Raw genomic sequence first — 21,199 nt, 5'->3', positions numbered from 1 at the left:
CAGCAGGGATTTTACCAGTCTCTCACTTAACGGCACAAGATGGGACTAGGGATGAGTCCAGCCATACATTCTTTACTTCTTTACATACTTTCAACCTCACACGACTGAGTTTTCTTTTACTGCCGTAAGGAGGAAATATTGAGTTGTAAAGATCGAAAGCAGTGGGAGGCGCGGTGGCCTCATGGTTAGTGCGCCGGCTCGTCTCCGGATCGAACGGTCCGGGTCCGAGACCTGGCCGGGGACATTGTGTTGTGTTCTTGGGCAAGACACTTTACTCTCACAGTGCCTCTCTCCACCCAGGTGTATAAATGGGTATCGGCGAACTTAATGCTGGGGGTAACCCTGCGATGGACTCGCATCCCATCCAGGGGGGAGTAGAAATACTCCTAGTCGTTTCATGCTACAGAAACCGGGATAAGCTCCGGCCTGATGGGCCACTTGGCTCGTATGCAGACTTTTAAAGATTGAAAGCAACGTAGAAGAACTCGAATGTGCTCGATGAAACGTGTAAGAATAAACTGCGATACCACGAAAGAAACTAACCGTCGTAAAACCAAAACCAAAACGATTACTTACCAGCTAGAATACTCAGCCAATCTCAAATGTAGTACAACCAAAACCAAAGTAATTACCTGATTACTTTCGACATTCAGTTGAAAACCGCTCTAGTAGATAACAATTAACCAGTACTGGAAAGTAAGTAACAGTAAATTAATGTACCGTAGAGAAGCAAATGGCTATGGTGCATGATCATTTTTGATGCAGCCGTTACTCGTAAACAGCGCGATTCTTGTTTTTGTCTTTTCACCGGAATGATGCCGTTTATGAGTATTACACAACTCAGCCTCTTCTCGCTCCTTCTATCGATGGGATGACTATCTTATTCTATCGTCAGCAGTTTATCTTGGTTTTGGAGACAGCAACATTTTGCGACTGAAAAGTTCATGAAAAGTTTTCTCCCCTATTTTTGACACAGAGATCTATTTAGCAAATACATTCTGTAATTAAGTTGAATTTAGAACAGTAAAACAAAACAGAACAGTTACCTAATGCATCTTTGTAAATGACTATTTTGACTATATTGGCTATGACTATGACTATATTGGCTGTAATTGGACACTTGTAATCGGACAGTTGTATGAGCCAAGCATTTTAAGTCCTCCCAACTAAATCCTCCAGTCATGTTACTGAGTAAAATCACTATAGTAACCTTTCAAATGAAATTGTCGAGATTTATCTCAGCCGGTGGCTGCTTTCAAAGAAACTTAACATCCATTTTTCATCTTAGTTTTTCTTTTTGCGAAAATTGTAATTACCATACGTAATTACCATATGACTATTAGAAGGTATTTTTCAAATGAAACTTTTACTTTTTTTGAGAAGTATTAATGATTGTGATAAATTGGTAACAGGACATCTTGTGTTTAATTCCTGCTTCACGGTCGTCTGATTTTGTTAATCAGTCTTATGATTACAGACCGAATTGGACTCCGCTCGGTCCTATTACTATCATTAATGAAGAATGCGGATTATTTCTAGGATAGTGTTACAGGAAGGACGCTTCCTTCAAAGCAAAGTGGAAATATAGCGAAAAATATGGGGCTAGTCTCTGAAACTGAAAAGGCGGCAGTAGCAGCGGACAGCAAGCTAACACATGGACTAGATCCATGTGTAATAACATTTTATTGACATGAGGTATATATTTACATGCGTATGTACATAAGCATTATCGACTGTACAAAATTGTCTTTTAAGGTAACGTTTTTGCAGGGAGTTGATACATATTGTTATTCAGTGCTTGTTATGTAAAAATTACAATTAGGAAGATAATTTGGTTTTATAGGTTTTGCCATGTGCAACCAATTGTCGCCATGTTAGGTGTCATGTTTCATTTCATGTTTTCTAGTGTTTTCAACCATATGCATAGAACGTTAAGGGATGAAACAAGTCCAACCCTCACTAGAAGGTTGAACCACCTCCATTTGCTTTTGATTTTTGGCTAGAAATATCAAATCCCAACTGGCAGATCAAGATCGTCCTCTGTTTGAGAAGTTTGTTGTTAACAAAATCCGATTGTTCCACTTATGCAAATTCAAATGTAAGTTGCAATTCAGTAAAAGTTCTAGAGTCGTGTCCGCATGTGGTGCTTTTTTGTGTTCTCTGGAATTCGAACTGGTAACAGTCGCATTACACTGATAGGCAGATTGGAATCAACTTCCATCCTTGAATTGAAATTCGACTAAGCTTACCACGAAATTCGACTAAGCTTACCACGATCAGTTCCGTTTAAGCCTATATTTAACCATTTACCATAAAACCTGCACACGTGGAGCATCCGGCTTTTAATAACAACACTTGATTCATGCGGAGGATTGTCGGTCTGCGGTGATGCTTGGTGATGAAAACTATGTACATAGTTTTGTTTAATAATTCAAGTTTTTCAGTATGCCTGTCTATATAAATCTAAATAAGAAACTGGGAGGTGATTGTAAGTAGCGTACACTTTGGCCAGGGAAAACAGAAACCTTTCCCAGCACTCACATTGAAACCAGGCTCAGGGGGTTTGCTTCCTGCTTGGTTACTCCACTGCAGTCTTCCTCTTCCAGGGTGGGCTGGTTAGTGGTGTTGGTGCGATCAGTGGTATGAGTAGTGGAGTCCCTGGAGACGTCAACCCTGTTACTGCAGGGTGTGCCACAGCATATCAAACTCTTAACCTTACGTCGAAACTTTTGGTTCACGAAAACGTAGATAAAAGGATTCACCGTGGAATTGCATGACACAAGGACAATAGAAACTATATAGATGACATTGCCATAGTTCTGCGAAGGAATGAAGTAGTTGAATACATAAATGAATTGGTTGGGCATCCAACACAATCCATAAATGACACTCACAGAAAGAACCATCTTGGTGACCCGTTTTCTTACTTTCATCACACCCTAGGGGAAAAAATGGTATGATAAATGATATAATAATTTAATAATAATATAATATAATACATTTCTCCCTTCCATCGCATTTAGTTTGAATCGAAATTTGGAGAAGTGACTAATATACACTTTATCACTGGTCCCTTGGGAAGCAGTTGTTTTTGTTTTCCACCACCAATGTGGCGCAGGTTAGATTCCGCCCCGATATCATATGTGGATTGGGTTCGTTGTTGTTTCTCGCCTTGCCCAGAGGGTTTCTCTGCGGGTACTCGGGATTTCGTCCCTCCACAAAAACCAACATCTCCAAATTCCAATTCGACCAGGATAGAGGACCCGTATGAAGACGAACTCAGGCTGATGTGGCTTCCTCTCTAAATTTTGTCATTAATTACATTAATTCATCATTTAACTTGTGTTTCAACTCTTGGTCGCTTAAGCATTGCTTGCTCAGAAGTAGGAAGCTCCACATTTTTCCGTACACGTGCTCATTCAAAGCGCGAGTGGGAAAATACTGCCTGCTTTTCTACGTTATGGTCAAAATTAGCAACTGCAAATTTAATTCCTTCTAGATGAGAGAGATAATGCAAGTGAATAAATGGCCCATTATTGACCTAGCGCGATAATGGGTTTTATGCTGGGGCGGGGCCTTATCTTATCTTACGGTACAAGCTGCAGAGGTAGATAGCCGATAATGGGCTAGACACCACACGCAGAGCAAGCTTTAAATTCGCGTGCTCTGCTAACCCTCTCCCCTTTTTCTGCCAGCGCCGATCGTGATAGCTGTTTAACCTTAGAAGCGTACTTTACTTTCTTTCGTCGGCCCTCCACCATCCCCTGAGCTCCTCCTCTGCTCTTGCTACCTCTTACTGGGCTGGCTGTTTTTCGCCCCAACTTTTTTCACTGAATCAAATATAGCGATGTTTAATTGATTAATTTGACACCTTAGCATTTGAATGGTTTGAAATAAACGCCACGTGAGTGGCCAAATTAATCCAAACAAGTGTCTCAGTGATTCAGTGATTTCTGACCGCATGCACGACCGCGATTATAACCATTTCATTATAGTCTTTTGTGCGCTGGGTTTATAAATAGGCGCCGCTCTCGGCATAAAAACTTTTATTTGATATTTGATCATCAGCGTTATTGTTTTTTAATGTAGATAGTGATCAATGCGCTTAACTACAACTAGCTAGTAGCTAGTTCAAAAAAATTTCACTTAAACTTTTAAAAAATCCCAACTGGTGGGGACAGACTAATGGGCTGTTTACAAGTATAACCGAGGAGTTGTACCTGTCGGGTGCTTTCCATTTCGTTTTCTTCGCGTTTAAACCACAATGAATATACCACTCTGGAATACAACACAGTCATCACCGATACAGGGATAAAACCAAGAAAAAAGAAGCAGGTGGTACTGTATGCCTTGGGAAGCCACTCTTTGGGCCAGTATTCAACGCAGAAATTGGTTTTTTGATCAAAACTGATTGTGAGGAAAAGTGGACTGACAAGGATGGCTGCTGAAATCCATAGAACAGGAATGATGACCTGTTAACAGAAGTGAATTAATGTTGCGTCGCAGTTAGTTAGTTAGATAGATAGATAGATAGATAGATAGATAGATAGATAGATAGATAAATCGTTTATTAAACTCACAACTTGCAGCTATAAGCTGAATTACTTGTGTTATATACTACATGTTAAAAAAAATTTAAACTATAAAAATTCCTAACTATACATAAAAAAAATTATATAATAATAAAATACATCAAACTTTTATTACTAGGTAATAGTCATCTATATCAGAACTAGGTTATAGACAGTGTGACGAAGCTTCTGGAATCTGAGTATCAAGCATCGTTCTCACTACGCCTGAGAAACTACAAAAACGGCGCTTTTACTCTGAAAACGCATTAAATGGTTTCTGTCCATAATACGCCGCAGAAATTTGAAAACACAACAATCACCGGTCATTTTGGATCTGTACTTGAGGAAAACCCGGGAAGGGGCCTCACACGTTTAACGTCACGTCTTCGTTCTGGAAAAGCCCCGTTTACAAAATGCTTTTCGTCCACACTAACTTGCAAAGCCAGCGTCCGATATTTTGTTTCAAATTCCTCCGGTTTGAAGAGCGTTTTCGAAAAGCTTCGTTTTCGCGACGGATTAGTGTGGACGGTAGGCCTATTCGGCGTAGTACGGACGGGGCCTCTGTTTAATATAAATATTAAATACTGTCTATACACTGTCTGAGGGTCCTGGATGGCGATTATCTGACAGCTGGGAATTGGTCATCATTTTGGCTCTCATGTGAGAAATGGAGAGTGTTCTAACTATAGCCGTCTGCAAAATCTATTGATGAGGTGGTGTGTATGGGCTGATATTCAATAAAATCCAAGAGAGGATTCCTTGTAAAATCTTACTTTCCAAAATTATGTATTTTCTGTATCTAGGGCTAAGGTATGATTCGGAGGCGTTATAGTCCTCTATCGAGACCCGAAAACTAGCATCCGAAGTTGCTGTCGCGTTTTCACGGTTTTCTCAACGGACAGAAAAGGCGGACTCCTAACTTAATAGCACAAATACAATATCGTTTATTCCGGTAATTGTGCCCATAAAGAGAGAAAAAAAAAAAAGAAAAGAAAAGAAACAACTCTGCCGTGCTGCCTTTCATCGACCTTTTAATCTTTTGATTTTGTTCTATAACCGGCACCTCACCTGGCAGTTTGTAAAGAGACTCTCAGTATTCGTCGATTGGCAGAGACATAGTGCATAGCAGTGACATCTTACAATTTATTATTATTATTATTATTATTATTATTATTATTGTCCTTGCTGTTGTTGCTATCGTTTTGTTGTTATTTTAAAATGTTATAATCACTGTTATTTTTATCACCATTGCTGACGATGTTGACATTGCTATCGATCTTAGAAGGAAAAATATATGTTTTTTGAGCAATTTTTGAAATTGTTAATATGCAATTCCCCCAAATTTCAAAGCGCCAACTTAAATAAGTGCCCCCCGTCCAAAAAAAGAGAGGAAACCGGCACGCTTGCTTTACATAAACGATACCTTTAACTTTCTGTACGTCAGCTTCCCTCGATTGCCATACGGATACATGACAGCATAGTAACGTTCAAAGGCGATCACTACCAGAGTGAACACAGAGGTAATTCCACCGTACCATGCTAAGTTGCCTCCGGTCAGCAGCTCACAGAACACTTTGCCAGCTAATCCGTCAGGATGTTTGAAAAGATGAATCAAGATAAAGCGTGGTGCGATGAACAGGGCAACCATCATGTCTGCTACAGCCAAGTTCAGGAGTAAAACGTTCATGGGACTCCTGTGTGGTGGAAAAGAATTGAAAGCATGAGTAAAATACTACAGCTGAAGAAGTGAGCTAAAGTTGATGACTTTACTTAACCATTTTTAGAAGTGTTTTGATGGTTAACAATGATAATACGCGCTATAATTAATTCTATTTTTTCATAGGCGCCAAGGAATTTAATTTCTTTGACGATTTAATTCACTGATATCATCTGGTGGCGTTCTAGTGTATTTCATCGTCATATCATCTACGTATTTTTAGGTGTTTTACATTCGATAATATCCTAGTTTTAAGGGGCCTCTTCTTACCTCTTTCAATAAAAGACGGAATACTCCAGTTTTTATAACAGTCTGGAATACTCCAACTCTGGATACTTAAGCTAGAGTCCACGATTTCTTTTCCAGTGATGTGTTACTCGCCGTGCATACTTTTTTGTGCAAGTTTTCCTTGCCCGTTTTCTTTGGTTTTGTTTTGTCTTCTTCTTTTTTATGGTCCTTCCCTAATATCAAGTGTGTAATCTTAGTAAACATGGGTCGTGACCGATGTACTACATAGGCATAAGAGCAACTGCGCCGGTGCATTAATACAATATTACTTCAAGGTTCATAACATACCTCATATCACGATTCAAAATAATAACAAGGCACACGGCTGTGTTTCCAAGGAGATTTGTGACCACTATTATGGTAAACATTATGGTTATTCCAATCTGGGCTGCTTCTGAATCTGTGTACTGTGACATAACGTCTTAAAATCGCTGGATAGAACAAAAGCCATGATAATACAAAAAGGTCACAACAACTCTGTGCAAAGCCACATATTATTTACACTCTTTTTATAAGAATATATTTTATAGAAATATCAAGGCTCACGTTTGCGAAATTTTTCCGAAAATAAACACAGTAATCAATGTACACGTACCTTGTTCTTACATTCGAATACACAGTAATGGGCAAAAAATGCGAGAAAGATCCTCGAAATGTGCAGGGCTTAAAAGAGGTCTATAAGGTACTGTCCTGCAGAAACGACACCTCAGCTGGAAGTCAGTTTTTCTTCGTAGCTAACACAATTTAAAGGCAATAATACTTTAGTCGTTTTAGCCCCTTCTAATACTTAATTTAAGTATCCTGGGTTTAATTTAACGAGCGAATTCGGTTTGGTGCATATGCTTGGAGCGAATGATCCTGTTTTGGCTCGAGAGGAGCAAAAATGTTTCATTTTTTTTACAATCTGTTATGGTTTTGGTGATTTCAGATCCCTTTTCCATATATAATATTTAATGCATTCTCTAGGACCCGCCTTCAATATCGTTTCTGTTGCTAGGGACAGTACATTTAGGACAGTGATTGTCAACTCAGCAATTATAAACTTCAAATCAAATTACTTACAGCAATAAATTTAGAGTTACCCTTTTTGAGTAGATTGTCGAGTCACATAGGAAAGAAAAACAACAAATATAATAAATTGAAATAAAATACATGTATGTCAATTACTACCGAGAAGAAATCCAGTAAGAACGTGTTTTATTTTATTTTTTATTTATTTATTTATTTATTTATTTATTTTGGAGGGGGAGGGAGGAATTAAAACGGATAACTGCCATCCATCCTGTTTTCCCAAGACATTTGCAAGTATGAGGAAAACGGTAATCCCACCTTTTTGAGGTTTGTGCTCCCCTTTCGAAATTTTTGAAATGGAAAACAAAAGGAACGAGTAATAAAAATTGCAACTGAGAGATTTTATGAAAAATGCAATAATGTTGTTGTTTGCTTTTTGTTCATTGAAAGATCTTGTTGTGGACATAATTCATTACTTTGTGAAGTGTGGAAATTATGGTTCTTTAGTCGAAGTAGAAGCATCCTGCGATCTCTGATAAAGTTGAGCTAAAATGTACATCTTCAGTTCGTTGTAAGATATTCTAATTCAATTTAATTAAACCAAAAAAGGAAGTTAAAAAAATAGATAATGCGAGAAGCAAACACTGGCAGGTGTTAAAATATAGCGTACAATTAACAAAACAAACCAGTACAAGCTGATTGTTGAAAACGTCCACTACATTTTTTTTTTTTTTTTAATATATTTTTTTTATGAAAAATTATTATCTTAAGATTTCGATATCATTTTTATAGCTTGTCTAATTTATATTCCCAGCCGAAAGACTTAGCTGAAGTGGGATGAGTCGTCAATTTCAACTTGTAAAAATTTCAGTTCAAAAGGTTATAAAAATTCATTTACGAAAAACAACGATCAGTCTTCTTCCCTAACAACTCATACATAAAGAGCCAGTGTGGGAAAGATTTTTTGCTACTATCATCGGCGTATGTCAATGTGTACATTATGTGCTCAGCTAGCTCCAATTAAACAGCCAACTGTTTAAACCAGTTTTCAGCCATTTTGTGCCTCTGAGGACATTTTTAGTTATCAACTCACTAAAGTACTTTCAGTTCGCAAGAAAAGCGACCCGACATCTCCGTTTTGTTTGTGTGTGTTTCCTTTCAGAAGTAAACTGCGCTAGGAAATCATTATCGGAAAATATAGATAACGAAACTTACAGCTAAAGAAAGCCGCGTTCGCAGAAAAGGACAAGCGATCACTGCTTGACGGTTAAATACTTAAATTAAACCTAAACCTGAACTGACAATTTTCAGATGACAGTTAATTGCACTTACGTTGTGGGACGGGTTTCTTCGAGAAGTCAAGTTTCAACCAGAGTCTCTACCAGAGGAGCTTCTAGAATTAATGACAATCTTTATTTAGAGGCCTCCGACTAAATTTTTATTACTGAGCATGTCATTATATTTAGTTTGTGAAACGACAGGTGTTCATTAAAAATGAGATTATTGGCTGGTCGGTTTTTCTGTGATGAATCATTTCTAAGATGAACAGTTCTTTTGTTTTCAACGGCACTACCGCTGGCTCATTTCAAAGGCATTGTGAGCCAGAAAATAATATAATTCCTCGTTAAAGTTATTACTGAGAAAATCTTGTCAACAGAACATGATGTATTTTGACGGATGCTAGATAATTACGTGTCAGAAAGATATACAAAGAAAATCTGAAATTACATATCAGCATATAAGGGTAAAGTTGGAGTACTTTTAATAACTACTAGTAAAAGCAAGTAAAGTCAATTACATTGATACCGACGTTAGGAATAAATATTGCTAATTTTAGGCTTCATTATCTGATTGAAATTGAACCCGTTTGCGAAAGGGCCTGCCGGAGCTAGAAGTACGGCAACTCAGAATAAAAAGAAACAAAAAAAAGAACAACAAAAAAAGCAAATTCAAAATGAAGCCGTAAAACATGTAACACCATATGCAATACCAATCGCTGTGATAAGATGCGCTCAAGGAGGGGAGGGAGGGCATCAAAACAAAAAAATACAAATTTAGTTAAACATGCATAGCGGATTTCTTAACATGTATTTATATGCATCTACATGTGTTCACATACTACACATGAACGTAAACAGGCTGGGTAAACTTTTTTTCTTGGCCGGCCGGGTGACTGAGCCACCTTCACCTATCTTTTTCGTCACTAGGTATCGCCTAAGGCCTCGTGGTGACTGAGAAAAAGTGCTCTACTTATGAATATCTGTTCTCAGTGTTTACTAATAAATTTAGAACACAAAGCAAACTCCTGCTCTTTACTTAGTGATTTGCTTCCATTGTCATTCTAATAAGCCGGTCGGTTCGCGGTTTGACTCTCCTCCAACACCCACATCTTCTTCTATGGTGGGCAGGGCGATCGTGTTGGTGTGATCCGTCGTGTGAACAGTGGCGTCATTGGAGATGCCAACCCTGTTATTATGGCACTTGCTACAGCATACTAGGCTCTTGATCTTGCGTCTGAACTTCTGGTTCACGAAAACGTAAATAAAAGGGTTGACGGTGGAATTGCACGTGACCAGAACGATGGAAGTAATGTAGGTGACATCTCCGTAGTTCTGCGAGGGACTGAAGTAGTTCAGCGCATAGATGGTTAGGTTTGGTATCCAGCACATTCCATAGATAACACTCACAGTCAAAACCATCTTGGTGACTCGCTTTCTTACTCTCATCACACCCTGAGAAGGTAACGTCAGATTTAGTGCCTTACTTATGACATGAACAAAATTTTCTATAACGTAATCTTTGATACACATTAAAAAAATGCGATACCGATTCCTATAGTTATCCTCGTAGCTACACAATAAATTAATTGTCCAATCTGGTTCAACACGATGAGGTGCACGATGATGGTAAAGATTTTGCAGAGCCTCGAATTGGTTCCAATTACAGGTTTTGCTACCCAAAAAACAACGCTTTTGCCTTCAGTTAAGTACAACAAAACCTTGCCTTTTCGAGAGGAAATTTACATTTCCAGGAAAATAAAAGACAATCAGAAACCACCGCAGCCTAAGTCGAATTTAGAACTTTGAGCGTACATCATTTTTTCTCAAGAATAGAAACTGATTTCATCTTATAATATAATTCCTAAAATCTGAGATGATTTACCCTAGCTTGGTTAGGAGACCTAAAGTCAAATAATATAGATATATACCTGTTGGGCATTCTCTAGATTATTTCCTCCTCGTTTAAACCACAGGGAATACACCACTCTGGAATACAACGTTGTCATGATCATAATGGGAATGATCCCAGCAACAAAGAACCAAGTGGAACTGTAAGCTTTTGGGAGCCAGTCTGGTTTAGGCCAGTGTTCCATGCAGAAATCGGCTTCTTTGTCGAAGTAGATTGTCAAGAAAAGAGGAATGTTAAGGATCGCGGCGGAAATCCATGACATGGGAATAATGACCTGCCAAAACAGAACGTTGAAGCTATACGTAATTAATAATAAAAAAAGCCTTAATCATTAAGACCTCACTTTTTTGACTCACTTCGAGCAGGACGCAAGAGGGTGGGAACCGCGTGCACGCCGCGGGCCGAAGCTGCCGGAACGCCCGGAATTTAATGCATGGCGAAGAAAAAAGGGTAAGTCTATGTTCCATGTGGTTTTTCCGATTAGGAATTTTGGACAACCTTTCACGGCGTTCTGTTCGGTTAATATAATTTTGGAATTCCGCTGTTGCTCTATAATTATATAAGTCAACTAGCATTACCATTTACACTCCAAACAAAATTTTTAGTAAATATTTGGTACATTTTACAACAAACCGCTGTCAACTACGGCATGACATAAAATTGAGAACGATGACAACTTATCTCATTTATAACCTAAAGCTTAGTTGTTTACAAGTTTATTGAGTTTTCGTGGTCAGACATGTAGCAGGAAACGTATTCATCCTTTATGTTATCTGTGGGTCTATTGATGCCACGGCCAAACAAACAAGTACCTTCAACTTGTTGAATGTAAGTTTTCCTTTATTGCCATAGGGATACATTACAGCGTAATATCGCTCAAAAGCGATGGCCACCAGGGTGAAAATTGAGGCAGCCCCTCCGGTCCATGTTAAGTTGCTGCCGGTGAGCAGCTTACAGAACAATGTACCCTTCCGTCCTTCAGGATGTTTGAAGGAGTGACTCAAAATAAAGCGTGGTACGATGAACAGTGCAACCATCATGTCCGCAACAGCCAAGTTCAGAAGCAGAACGTTTCTGGGAGTCCTGTTTGAAAGCACAATTGAAACAGCTCAGTTTGTCGAGAGCAAAGTTTCTTTCAGTTTCGCCCAGCCACCCCCCACCCCCCCCCCCCACCTTCCTCCTCTGAAAACTTCCACTAAGAATTCGTTTGCGTTAATTTTATAACAACACTGTAATTCCAATAATTAATAGAACGATACCTACCGAATGAAATTCGAGGTTTGTCTCACAAGGGTTCTGTCCTCGCGTACCGGTTCACAAAAACCCATCAAAAAGACCCAACAATATACCACAGCTAAACAAGGGCTCGTAAAGAAAGGCAGTACGATGGTTATTCCCTCAGTCAACCGGTACACTAGGACACAACCTTCCAAGCTACAAGTCTGTGTCAAAATGAGTCAAAGTCAAAAATTCCGGAACGCTTGAAATGGAGCCGAATGGTTCGAATATTGCCAGAAATCCAAAAATTGTTGAATTTCCGAAATGCCAACCCTTCAACCAAAACTTCCACGTAGAAAATGGGTCTACCTGGCGAGGTTCTCCACTTTCCTGCAGGAAATTCCGCTGAATGCTGATTCATACGCCACTGGAATTTCTAAAAGTTCAAACGAGAATTTTCGTTCGAATTGAAAGCGCCTATTGTCTTGAAAATTTCTACACTAAAAACAAATATCATCGATCATACATTTATTACACTCAGATTACAGCACGAAAAATACCTCATGTCTCGGTTCAAAATGATGACAAGGCCCACAATCGTATTGCCAATCAGGTCAGTGCTCACGAGGATGGAGAGCACTGTAGTTATTCCAATCTGTGTTGATTCTGAATCCGTGTACATCGACATCGTGAAATCGATTTTCCTATATCATAATACAAAAGTATATTCAAACATTGAAATACTTTCTAAATAAGATTGAGTAACACTCTTCAAAATTGAAATTTAGGCCGCAACTGCTAGCCGAAGAAAATTTCAATTTGAAAGCCCAGCTCACAGTTTTGTGATAATACCTCGACTGACCCGTCGCTATGTTATTGTAAAGCAGTCTATGACAAGGCGTCGACCATAGCGAAAATATTTTCCGTATTCGTGACGGAATGGAGATTCAAACTTATGCACAAAGAAGAAACCGAATGTTAGCCCTGACGAAATTGGAACGAAAGCTGGTCTAAATTATACCGACAGCGTTATTTACAGCGAGGAACACTTTTAATACGCTAAATATCAACTGTTCTGGTATCGCTGAATTCATCACTAATTAACCGTATGGCCGGTTTTCATGTGACGTCATCAATTTCCAAAATACGAAATTACCAATCCTTGTGAAGTTTTAGTTTCATCAGATGTAAGACCCTCTAATAACTTAACGTTTTGCAACGTTTAAGCCCGACAGAGTTCCTCATTATGTAATAGAGCACGTCGGAATTTACGCGTGACATTAAAATGGCGGCTCGATAAGGCTGTCGAGTAAGTCAAAAGATGAGTTATTGTTCAAGTTTTTACTAACTAAACAGTTCTTGCTCTAGACAAAGTATTAATGTCAATGTATCGGAGCTCTAGAGTAATAACGTTTCGTTTCAATGGCAAAACTCAAAGACAGATGTTTCTGTTATTTTACGGCCGCCATGTTTGTGTCCCTCCGAGGGACACAAACATGGCGACACCATACAAAGCTCTATAAATTTGAGTGAAACACTTTTCCGAATAACGCGCGCATGGAAAACCGTACAGACTTAAACCTTGGCGAGGTTATTTATATATCAATCATCTTTCATAGCTCAGCTTCTTGTCTTAATTTATTGAATAGTTACGATTTTTATTTTCGATGGCGTGACACTGCAGACCAGCCATTGCAACAATTTTGCAACTACAGGGTGAACAGCAACACATGAACTTTCAGATCCGGGTGAGGGTTCACATTTTGAGTAACCGCGGAATAGCCCAACAGTATTTACGAGAGATATGTAATCTTTTTTTTTCTCTGAATTGAACCACGCATTCCTTGCATAGTCTGTTTTGAAAGAATGAAAGATGCGAATGCAGCCATAACACTACTGGAAAAATGACCTGAAAAAATTTCAGGTTCTGAACGGGATTCGAACCCACGACCTCTGCGTTACCGGTGCAATGCTCTACCAAATGAGCTAAGAAAAGCCATATGAGAGCGGTCGTGTGTGAGTTCGGCCCTATATGTTCAGTGGACGTAATACTCGGCTCAAGCATATGAATTCCATGGTAATGGATGTCCAACAGTAGCAATTAATTGCTACTCTTCGCTAGAAGAGACTCAAATTTAACTCAATACTTTAAAACGGAAATAAAATAGAATATAAAACAGTTTTTCTTAATTTTTCTTACTTTAATACTAACTTTTTGTCATAGGAAGAGGGCTGTATCTGATTTTACACGTGTACCATGCCTAAATAACAGTCTTAACCGTTATCGTGATTACAAGAAGAGCAAAATGCTCTACTTCGCTTTGAATAACATAAAAGCTTAACTATTGACGCTTTTATATCCGCCTTCGTCAGGCGTCATTAAATCGTTAAATTTCTTTCCAATAATCTTTTGTTTTGTTTCGTTTTTGCGTAACCCGAATGTTGTTTTTCAACTTTCAACTTATTTAAACTTTGTTAGTCACCCGTGTCCGTCTTTGGTCGCTCTTTCTACATGATTTTTCAGAAACCAACTCGAAAGCAGGCCCCTGTTTAATAAAACATAACAAAACACCATGAATGAAAAATATACAGAATGAATACTTAACAGCATATTAAAGTTACATTGTAAAGTATTTCCTTACATTTTTGGCGATTGTTTCCCTGTGTAATTTGGCCGTTTGTGAAATTAAATGACTCTCTAAAATCAAGGTCTTATACACGAAAACTCCACATTTAAGTACAGGTAATCTCAAATGATGGAGAACTGAATATTAAGCAATGTTTAAGCTGCTCACTGCATGGATTCACTGACGTATTTACCGGTTTGCGGCTACTACCCACATAACGAAGTTTTTAAACGATTGAAAGCATTTCGCTAGAGGCTTCTACAAAACCTTTAGTATGTTGATCTGTTTGGGATGATTTCGAGCTTACCTCCACAGTTATAGCTGACACTCACGTTAATTCCAAAGAAATTAGGATATCTGACTTACATTCAATGTTTTTCTTTTTTTCTTTTTTTTTTATCCAGACCTGCCATGGTAAAAAAATCGAGCTAGTGTTTTGTACTATTCAGGTCCTGTATTTGATGACTAAAAAAAATATTTCCTAAGTTATTGGCCACCGAAAAACTCACGCACAACGTTAAGGTGAGAAAATGATTCATAAACAAAAAATCTCTCCTTCTAAAATATAATGGTCCGTCCCTAATATTGACTCTTCAAGGAGAGCTCACCGGCGAGATTCATGTTTTTCGGCCAAACGGTAAATGCATAACACCAGCGGTCACATGTCACACATGTGCAACCTTTGTGTTTATATTTTCAAGTTTATTCCGATGTCAAGATAACCATATTAAGAACTGATCTTTAAGTCCTAAAAAGTTCTATTGGTCTGCACGTTTTGTTAGAGCATTCACAATCATAAAAAGAAACGTTGCTGTAAATGACTGTTAACTGTAGTTTTGTGCAGGAAAACAAATTCACACAGTTTTTTCTCTGTTAATTCGCAGTTTGCAGCAAAGAGTAAAATTACTACTATTAACTAACAAAGAATGAAGAATTAATGCATGAAACAGGTGACAATGTATGTCAGAACTACTTAATTCATAATTATTGAAATCTAAAGAATTCCCTGGTTCAGAATTTGCAATTTTCTAGATCTTCTATCTTGTATACACCACACTATCCACGCTTGCTGACTAAGAAATGAACTCATTATGTTTAAGCGTTCTTTTTATCTCACCAAACGTTTTGCAACACAATGCTACGTGTAAAATCTTTAGTAGAGGTTTATGATTATAATTCATGTTTTGTCGCTTATCTATAAAGCTGTTAAGTCTAAACATCTTTCTGATGACTAACGATTTTTCACACGCGGAACGACTCACAGAAAAACACCTAAAGTTCTCCACTATTATGTCATCGTGGATTAAATATTAATCGCACCCTGTTAAATTTATACCAAGTTGCTCCGCATGAGATTAGAATATTCAAAATGTACGTAAATTTTGAAAAAAAATAATCCTAAGGAAGATTGGCGTAAATTCTGTCTTCCTAGTTCCGTAATCTTAAGTCTCGTTTCCAAATCGTGAAAATGTTATTTCCATTACCTTAGTGACAACTTCCTAATTCAGTAAAGTACTGGTCAACTTATAGCTTGTGTTGAGGAGAAAAAGTCTCAAACACGAATAACTCCTCACGGACGAGTTACAGCTATAAGTTTTTGTTAAAAAAAAAAATAATAATAACGTCAACAAAAACACCCAATCCAGACGCAGTTCTTTTCTGTACAACCGTGCAATGTTGCCTGGCAACGTCTCAAGGCAGCTCCCTTCAACACGTTGCGAATTCGCTCGGGAAAATTAAAGTTTTATTTTTATTCTTGACAAGATTCATCTTCGTTTTGACTAGTTTAGGTTATTTTTTTCATACTCAGATGTTTCTATTTCACCGGCAAAAAGAAAGAAAAAGTCTATGGTTGACTGTTTACGCCAAAATATATAGTTTCAGGTTGATTTCTCATACGCTCATAAGTGGTTTATTTTAATTACGTTGCGGGAGGCCTGGTGACCTAATTCGGTGGCTCCGACTTTGTAGGTTTTAGTTTGCATTTTATTTGACGAGACACCACAGGTGACAATTCGATTATTGTGTTTTCGATGTTTTTATTTTCGTTTTTATTTTGTTTGAGTCACTTGAGACAGCTGTCGCCCACCAGCCCGTAAATTTCTTTTTTTGTTTTGTTTTGTTTTGTTGTTTTTAGACGGAAAAAAAAGGCGCGACGTCCTAAACCTTACGGCAATCAGCGAAAGTCCGGAGATATAGCTTGGGAAAATTTTGTAGTTAGCATGCATTCATAGTAAGACAGATAACGCAGTTTTAGGAAAGACCTTTAGAATAAATAGTAATAATTAATAAGCGATAATAATAATTTTATTTATTATTGGTAAAATTTTATTATTTTGAAATATCATTTACTTTGAAATATTAATTTACTCATCCGCCCGTCACTGGTAAATTTACTTTTCTCGGTTAAGTCATTACGCTTTATAGCGTAGCTAGCGAAGATGAAAAAATATCAAATTCAATTTACGAAAGCATACGTCATAATACAATAAAGTACGCTCTTTTCATGAGCAAATTTACTTGAGTTTCTCCATTTTCACTGTAATGTTCTATAGCCATTGGTTCATGCTTTTAGCTGTTCATTATCGAATTTTGATCCACTGGGGAAGTTTGCAGAGTGCGGCATGAAGAAGCGTCTCGAGCACCTCTTTCTCTACTTTTCCTTGCCGCGTCTATCATACTTCGATGATGTGACAAACTGACACACACTAAATCGCGAGTCAGCTGTTAAAAATATTGATTTCTGCTTCGATTTGAAGGTTGATAATAATATTACGCGCAGTGACCTCATGGTTAGTGCGCTCGACTCCGGATCGAGCGATCGAGCCAGGGACATTCTGTTGTGTTCTTGGGCAAGACACTTTACTCTCACAGTGCCTCTCTCCACCCAGGTATACAAATGGGTGTCGGAGAATTTAATACTGCGAGGTAACCCCGCGATAGATTAGCATCCCATCCAGGGGGGAGTAGAGATACGCATAGTCGCTTCCTGTTACAGAAACCGGGATAGGCTGCAGCCTGATGCGCCACTTGACCCGTATGCACACTACACCCTTTTTTAAACAAATTTACTACTTTAGCTTGTTCTGATTTTATATCACTGTTGCCAGCGGTGTCTTAAGTCTACGTATGCCAGAGATGGAAAAATGTCAAGCTAGCATGCTACTTTAAGCATATTCTATAAAAGGCCTTGCAAACTAAAAAATATATTATAAAGATTTAGTCAAGCCTAAAGGCGGAGCTCCTGGGCCGGGTTGTTCAAAGCCTGTTTAAGCTAACCCAGGATAAGCGAGAATTTTGATTTGAGTTTTTTTTAAACTTGGCGGTGAGGTTTCGTGCTTATATTGAATTGTTTGGCTCAAACTACACAAAACATAAGCAGTGAAAAACACTTTTATATAAGAAAATGTATACAGTGAGACCTGTATTTAGCGGACACCCTTGGGACTCTCACTAGTGTTCAAAACAGGTTCTGATATGTTGTGAAATAATAGTTAATTATTAACTGTTTTGTAGCAGTATAATATCAAACACTGCTCAGTAGGAGATTATCCAGTCAGTGAAGGCATCAATCTGATTCAATGACTTATCAATGTTAAAGCTGTCTCAGCTAGACCTTTAGAAGTAAAAAGCTCTTCAAGTGTCCGCTTATTGCAGGTTTTGTGCGACAAAATGGCTAAACTTGATGTTCGCGTCCGCTTAACAGAGGTGTCTGCTGAATGCAGATTGAATGCAGAACATTTTGGGACGTCAGCTTGTAACCACCTTATAGAGGGTGTCCGCTTAATATGGGGTCCGCTTAATACAGGTTTTACTGTACTTCGGTTAACTTTTAATCCTGGGTTAGCGTTAACCGGCTCAGTTCCAAACTGAAACAACCCGGCCCTGACTACAGTAAGTTAACCTGGTTTGAGCCCGTAATAAAATCGAAAAGCCGGTACTTTGTCAGCGGTTAACTTTAAAAAATAAACACATGACCTCGCTGAGCTGAAAACTTGAGTCCGCAATGTGGTCACTTGATACTGGTCAGAGGAATCCTTGTTTTGACAGGTGCCAATTGACCACATATACAATGGACGTTCAATATCGAATATGTACGCTGTTAACTAAGGCCGCATATCCTACTAGCTGTAGTATGGCCGTCGAGCGTGCGCGTCCACGAGCAAAGCCGCTAGCCACTTTTACCATGACAAAAGCTTACGGGTTTCTATGAGTATGGGACTCCTCCAGCCGGAGCTCAACTATGATATCACTCGATTGTTTAAAACATCATTGAATAAATTAGCATATCGAAACCACTAGAAAGTAGTGACCAAGAAAACAGACATATTTTTGACACAAATTAAAACGACCTGATAAATCAACATCACCACGTCATTCAGGGGAAAGTGTAATTACATATCAGGTTTAGCAATGGTCCATTTTTAACTCTCATTTGAACTTGCATTGTCGCAGAAGCAAACAGTACAACAAGAGAACATGAATCGAAAGGCTTGTTCCCTAAAATTAGGAGGAAAATGTCAGTCTTCGTCGTCTTAAGAAGGGAATCTGCAAATTACTTTTAAGCAGAGAATTTCCTAGACCGGAAAACTCATTTTGTCCCCGTGTCAGCCCTTATCAGAAAGGCTTTTGTTCTTGGGCCATCGAAGTTTAACGAGGAATAAAACACAAATAGCGGTGATAAACATATTAAACTTACGGATTTTAATAACTTGACGTTTCGTATGCTACGCAACATACATTTTCAAAAGTGGAATAAAGATCGGTCTTTATTCCACTTTTGAAAATGTATGTTGCGTAGCATACGAAACGTCAAGTTATTAAAATCCGTAAGTTTAATATGTTTATCACCGCTATTTGTGTTTTCTTTCTCGTTAAGCCCTTATCAGGTTAGTAAGCTTAGGACTGTTCATTAGAAATATATTAAATTTTATTTGCAAATGTGTAGAACCCAATATAAATTAAAGTACTATTACATGTACATTTCTTTTAAATATTTCCAAATGTAACAATTTTATTCTCTCTAGCTTTCTCTTTCATGAAGTAGAACACCGTAAAGGTGATATGCTTTTAAATTTCATAACAGCGACAGAGTCTTATGTAAACAACATGAATGCAAACTAAGTTGGCTCAGTTCGCTTTCTAAGATCTGGCAAAACAAATGAGATCAAAGAGCAAATAACAGAATTTGAAGCAGCAGAAGGGTTCATTAAAATTTAAATTAATAACCATATATCAGCCGTTCTAATTGAGAAGAGAAAAAATAAACACACCCTCAGCAAGTATAAATAGAAATCCACCAGTTAGGTTGTTGATTGGATGAAAAACTTTTCCTTTCAATTCATGTCGGCAATTTACAAGTGTCGTTGACAGTTAACTAAATGAAAACAAACATAACATCCAAGATGACACCATTTTGAAGGATGCTTAACGTTAACATCACCCGGCTGGCACCAACAGTAACAAAAACAAAAAGAACACAGACACAATGTTTTAGACTGATAGGCTTCCATCCAACTTGCGGCGCTGCTTGCGTCCGTTTTGTTTTCAGTGCCAAACTAAAATTCATCGATACAAGGAACTATTATAGAAGACGTGTAGATCTGGAACTTTCCACCGCCTCTCAAAAACACCTTAGGTTTAGCACATTTTGGACGAATTTCTTCGGTAATTTTTCTTTGGTATTTTTGCTTTAATTCCTCAGCAACGACTTATTGGGGATTCTGAGAAGCCATTGGTTCCAGGCTATAATAATGAAGCTCAACTTCATGGCCAAACAAGGCCATATCTCCAGTGGCTAGCGCCTCGTTTTCACAATCAACTGGTAAATGACATTCATTCCCGATTCCCGTTTCTTCCAATCTTTCGAGCAATATGTCCTGATCCCTGGTCTTTTGGCCGATCACCGAAGAATGTGAGGAAGAAAAGTTTTTAACCTCTTTGACTTTGGGTACAACTTTTACGGACAGAGCTGAGCAAAAGACTTTTATATGAAAGAGAAATGAAATCAACTGCGGAGTTTTCATTTATTTGTATTATTAGAATGTATAAAATTAAGGTGGAACCCTGTTAATAAGGTCGCAAACGAGCCATGAAAATTTGGCCGAGTTAACGGAGTTCACCGGTTAGGGTCAAATTTACGACTGGTATAAGTTGAGTGACGTCTTAACAGATAGATCACTATTGCACTTCTCAACAACAGTGTCGTTTCATAAAGCATCTCGAATGCAGATATATTTAAAAAACAAAATTGAATACATACAGTAATATTATCAATGGAAAGATGAGCATAACTGGTTTGAGTGGCGGTATAAACGGGGTAAATTTATAAAGGATTATACAGGTTGGGATTTCCGAATGTGGCCGTTGGCCGTATTAAGAGGCCCTGCGCCTAAGAAACCACCGATGATTTCCGGCTAAAAAATAAAATCGGCCGATTTTTATCTCCCAAGTAGAGGTTACCGAATACTATTTAAAAATGAAATTCTTTTGTTTCAGTTTCGCTTTAAACCAAAAATATCGAGCCGCAAACTTTTTCCGTCTGATAGCAGCAAAATCCGGCCGAAAATAAGCCCCCG

General features: G+C 38.2%; 2 protein-coding genes across 2 annotated transcripts; both read right to left on the bottom strand.

The window, feature by feature from the left end:
* Nucleotides 1-2,198: 2,198 nt before the first annotated feature.
* On the bottom strand, nt 2,199-7,036 carry LOC145489994 (tachykinin-like peptides receptor 86C). Its single transcript, XM_081469082.1, has 4 exons — nt 6,865-7,036; nt 5,995-6,265; nt 4,221-4,472; nt 2,199-2,939 (listed from the first exon to the last, which is right to left on the bottom strand). The coding sequence occupies exons 1-4, from the start codon at nt 6,990-6,992 to the stop codon at nt 2,538-2,540; spliced, it is 1,053 nt and encodes a 350-aa protein (XP_081325208.1). The 5' UTR covers nt 6,993-7,036; the 3' UTR covers nt 2,199-2,537.
* Nucleotides 7,037-9,554: 2,518 nt separating this feature from the next.
* Nucleotides 9,555-11,931, bottom strand: LOC145490031 (pyroglutamylated RF-amide peptide receptor-like). The gene is made up of 3 exons (XM_081469123.1): nt 11,589-11,931; nt 10,796-11,050; nt 9,555-10,319 (listed from the first exon to the last, which is right to left on the bottom strand). Exons 1-3 carry the CDS (start codon nt 11,814-11,816, stop codon nt 9,924-9,926), a joined length of 879 nt encoding a protein of 292 aa, XP_081325249.1. The 5' UTR covers nt 11,817-11,931; the 3' UTR covers nt 9,555-9,923.
* Nucleotides 11,932-21,199: the final 9,268 nt, after the last annotated feature.

This window comes from Orbicella franksi, chromosome 6 (assembly GCF_964199315.1).
Source record: "Orbicella franksi chromosome 6, jaOrbFran1.1, whole genome shotgun sequence".
In the NCBI taxonomy this organism is placed as follows: domain Eukaryota; kingdom Metazoa; phylum Cnidaria; class Anthozoa; order Scleractinia; family Merulinidae; genus Orbicella; species Orbicella franksi.
Note: the sequence above shows the minus strand (reverse complement) of the source record. Positions and strands in the feature narration are given on the sequence as shown.

Bases quoted from the DNA above. Each gene is read 5' to 3' on its own strand.
- LOC145490031 (XM_081469123.1), bottom strand. From the start codon at position 11,816: ATGATGGTTGCACTGTTCATCGTACCACGCTTTATTTTGAGTCACTCC. The intron at 11,051-11,588 runs GTACTTGTTTGT...CTGTTTTGGCAG, and splicing joins TTACATTCAACAAGTTGAAG to GTCATTATTCCCATGTCATG. The intron at 10,320-10,795 runs GTATATATCTAT...TTACCTTCTCAG, and splicing joins ATCTAGAGAATGCCCAACAG to GGTGTGATGAGAGTAAGAAA.
- LOC145489994 (XM_081469082.1), bottom strand. From the start codon at position 6,992: ATGTCACAGTACACAGATTCAGAAGCAGCCCAGATTGGAATAACCATA. The intron at 6,266-6,864 runs GTATGTTATGAA...TCCACCACACAG, and splicing joins ATTTTGAATCGTGATATGAG to GAGTCCCATGAACGTTTTAC. The intron at 4,473-5,994 runs GTATCGTTTATG...TTCTGTTAACAG, and splicing joins TGACGTACAGAAAGTTAAAG to GTCATCATTCCTGTTCTATG.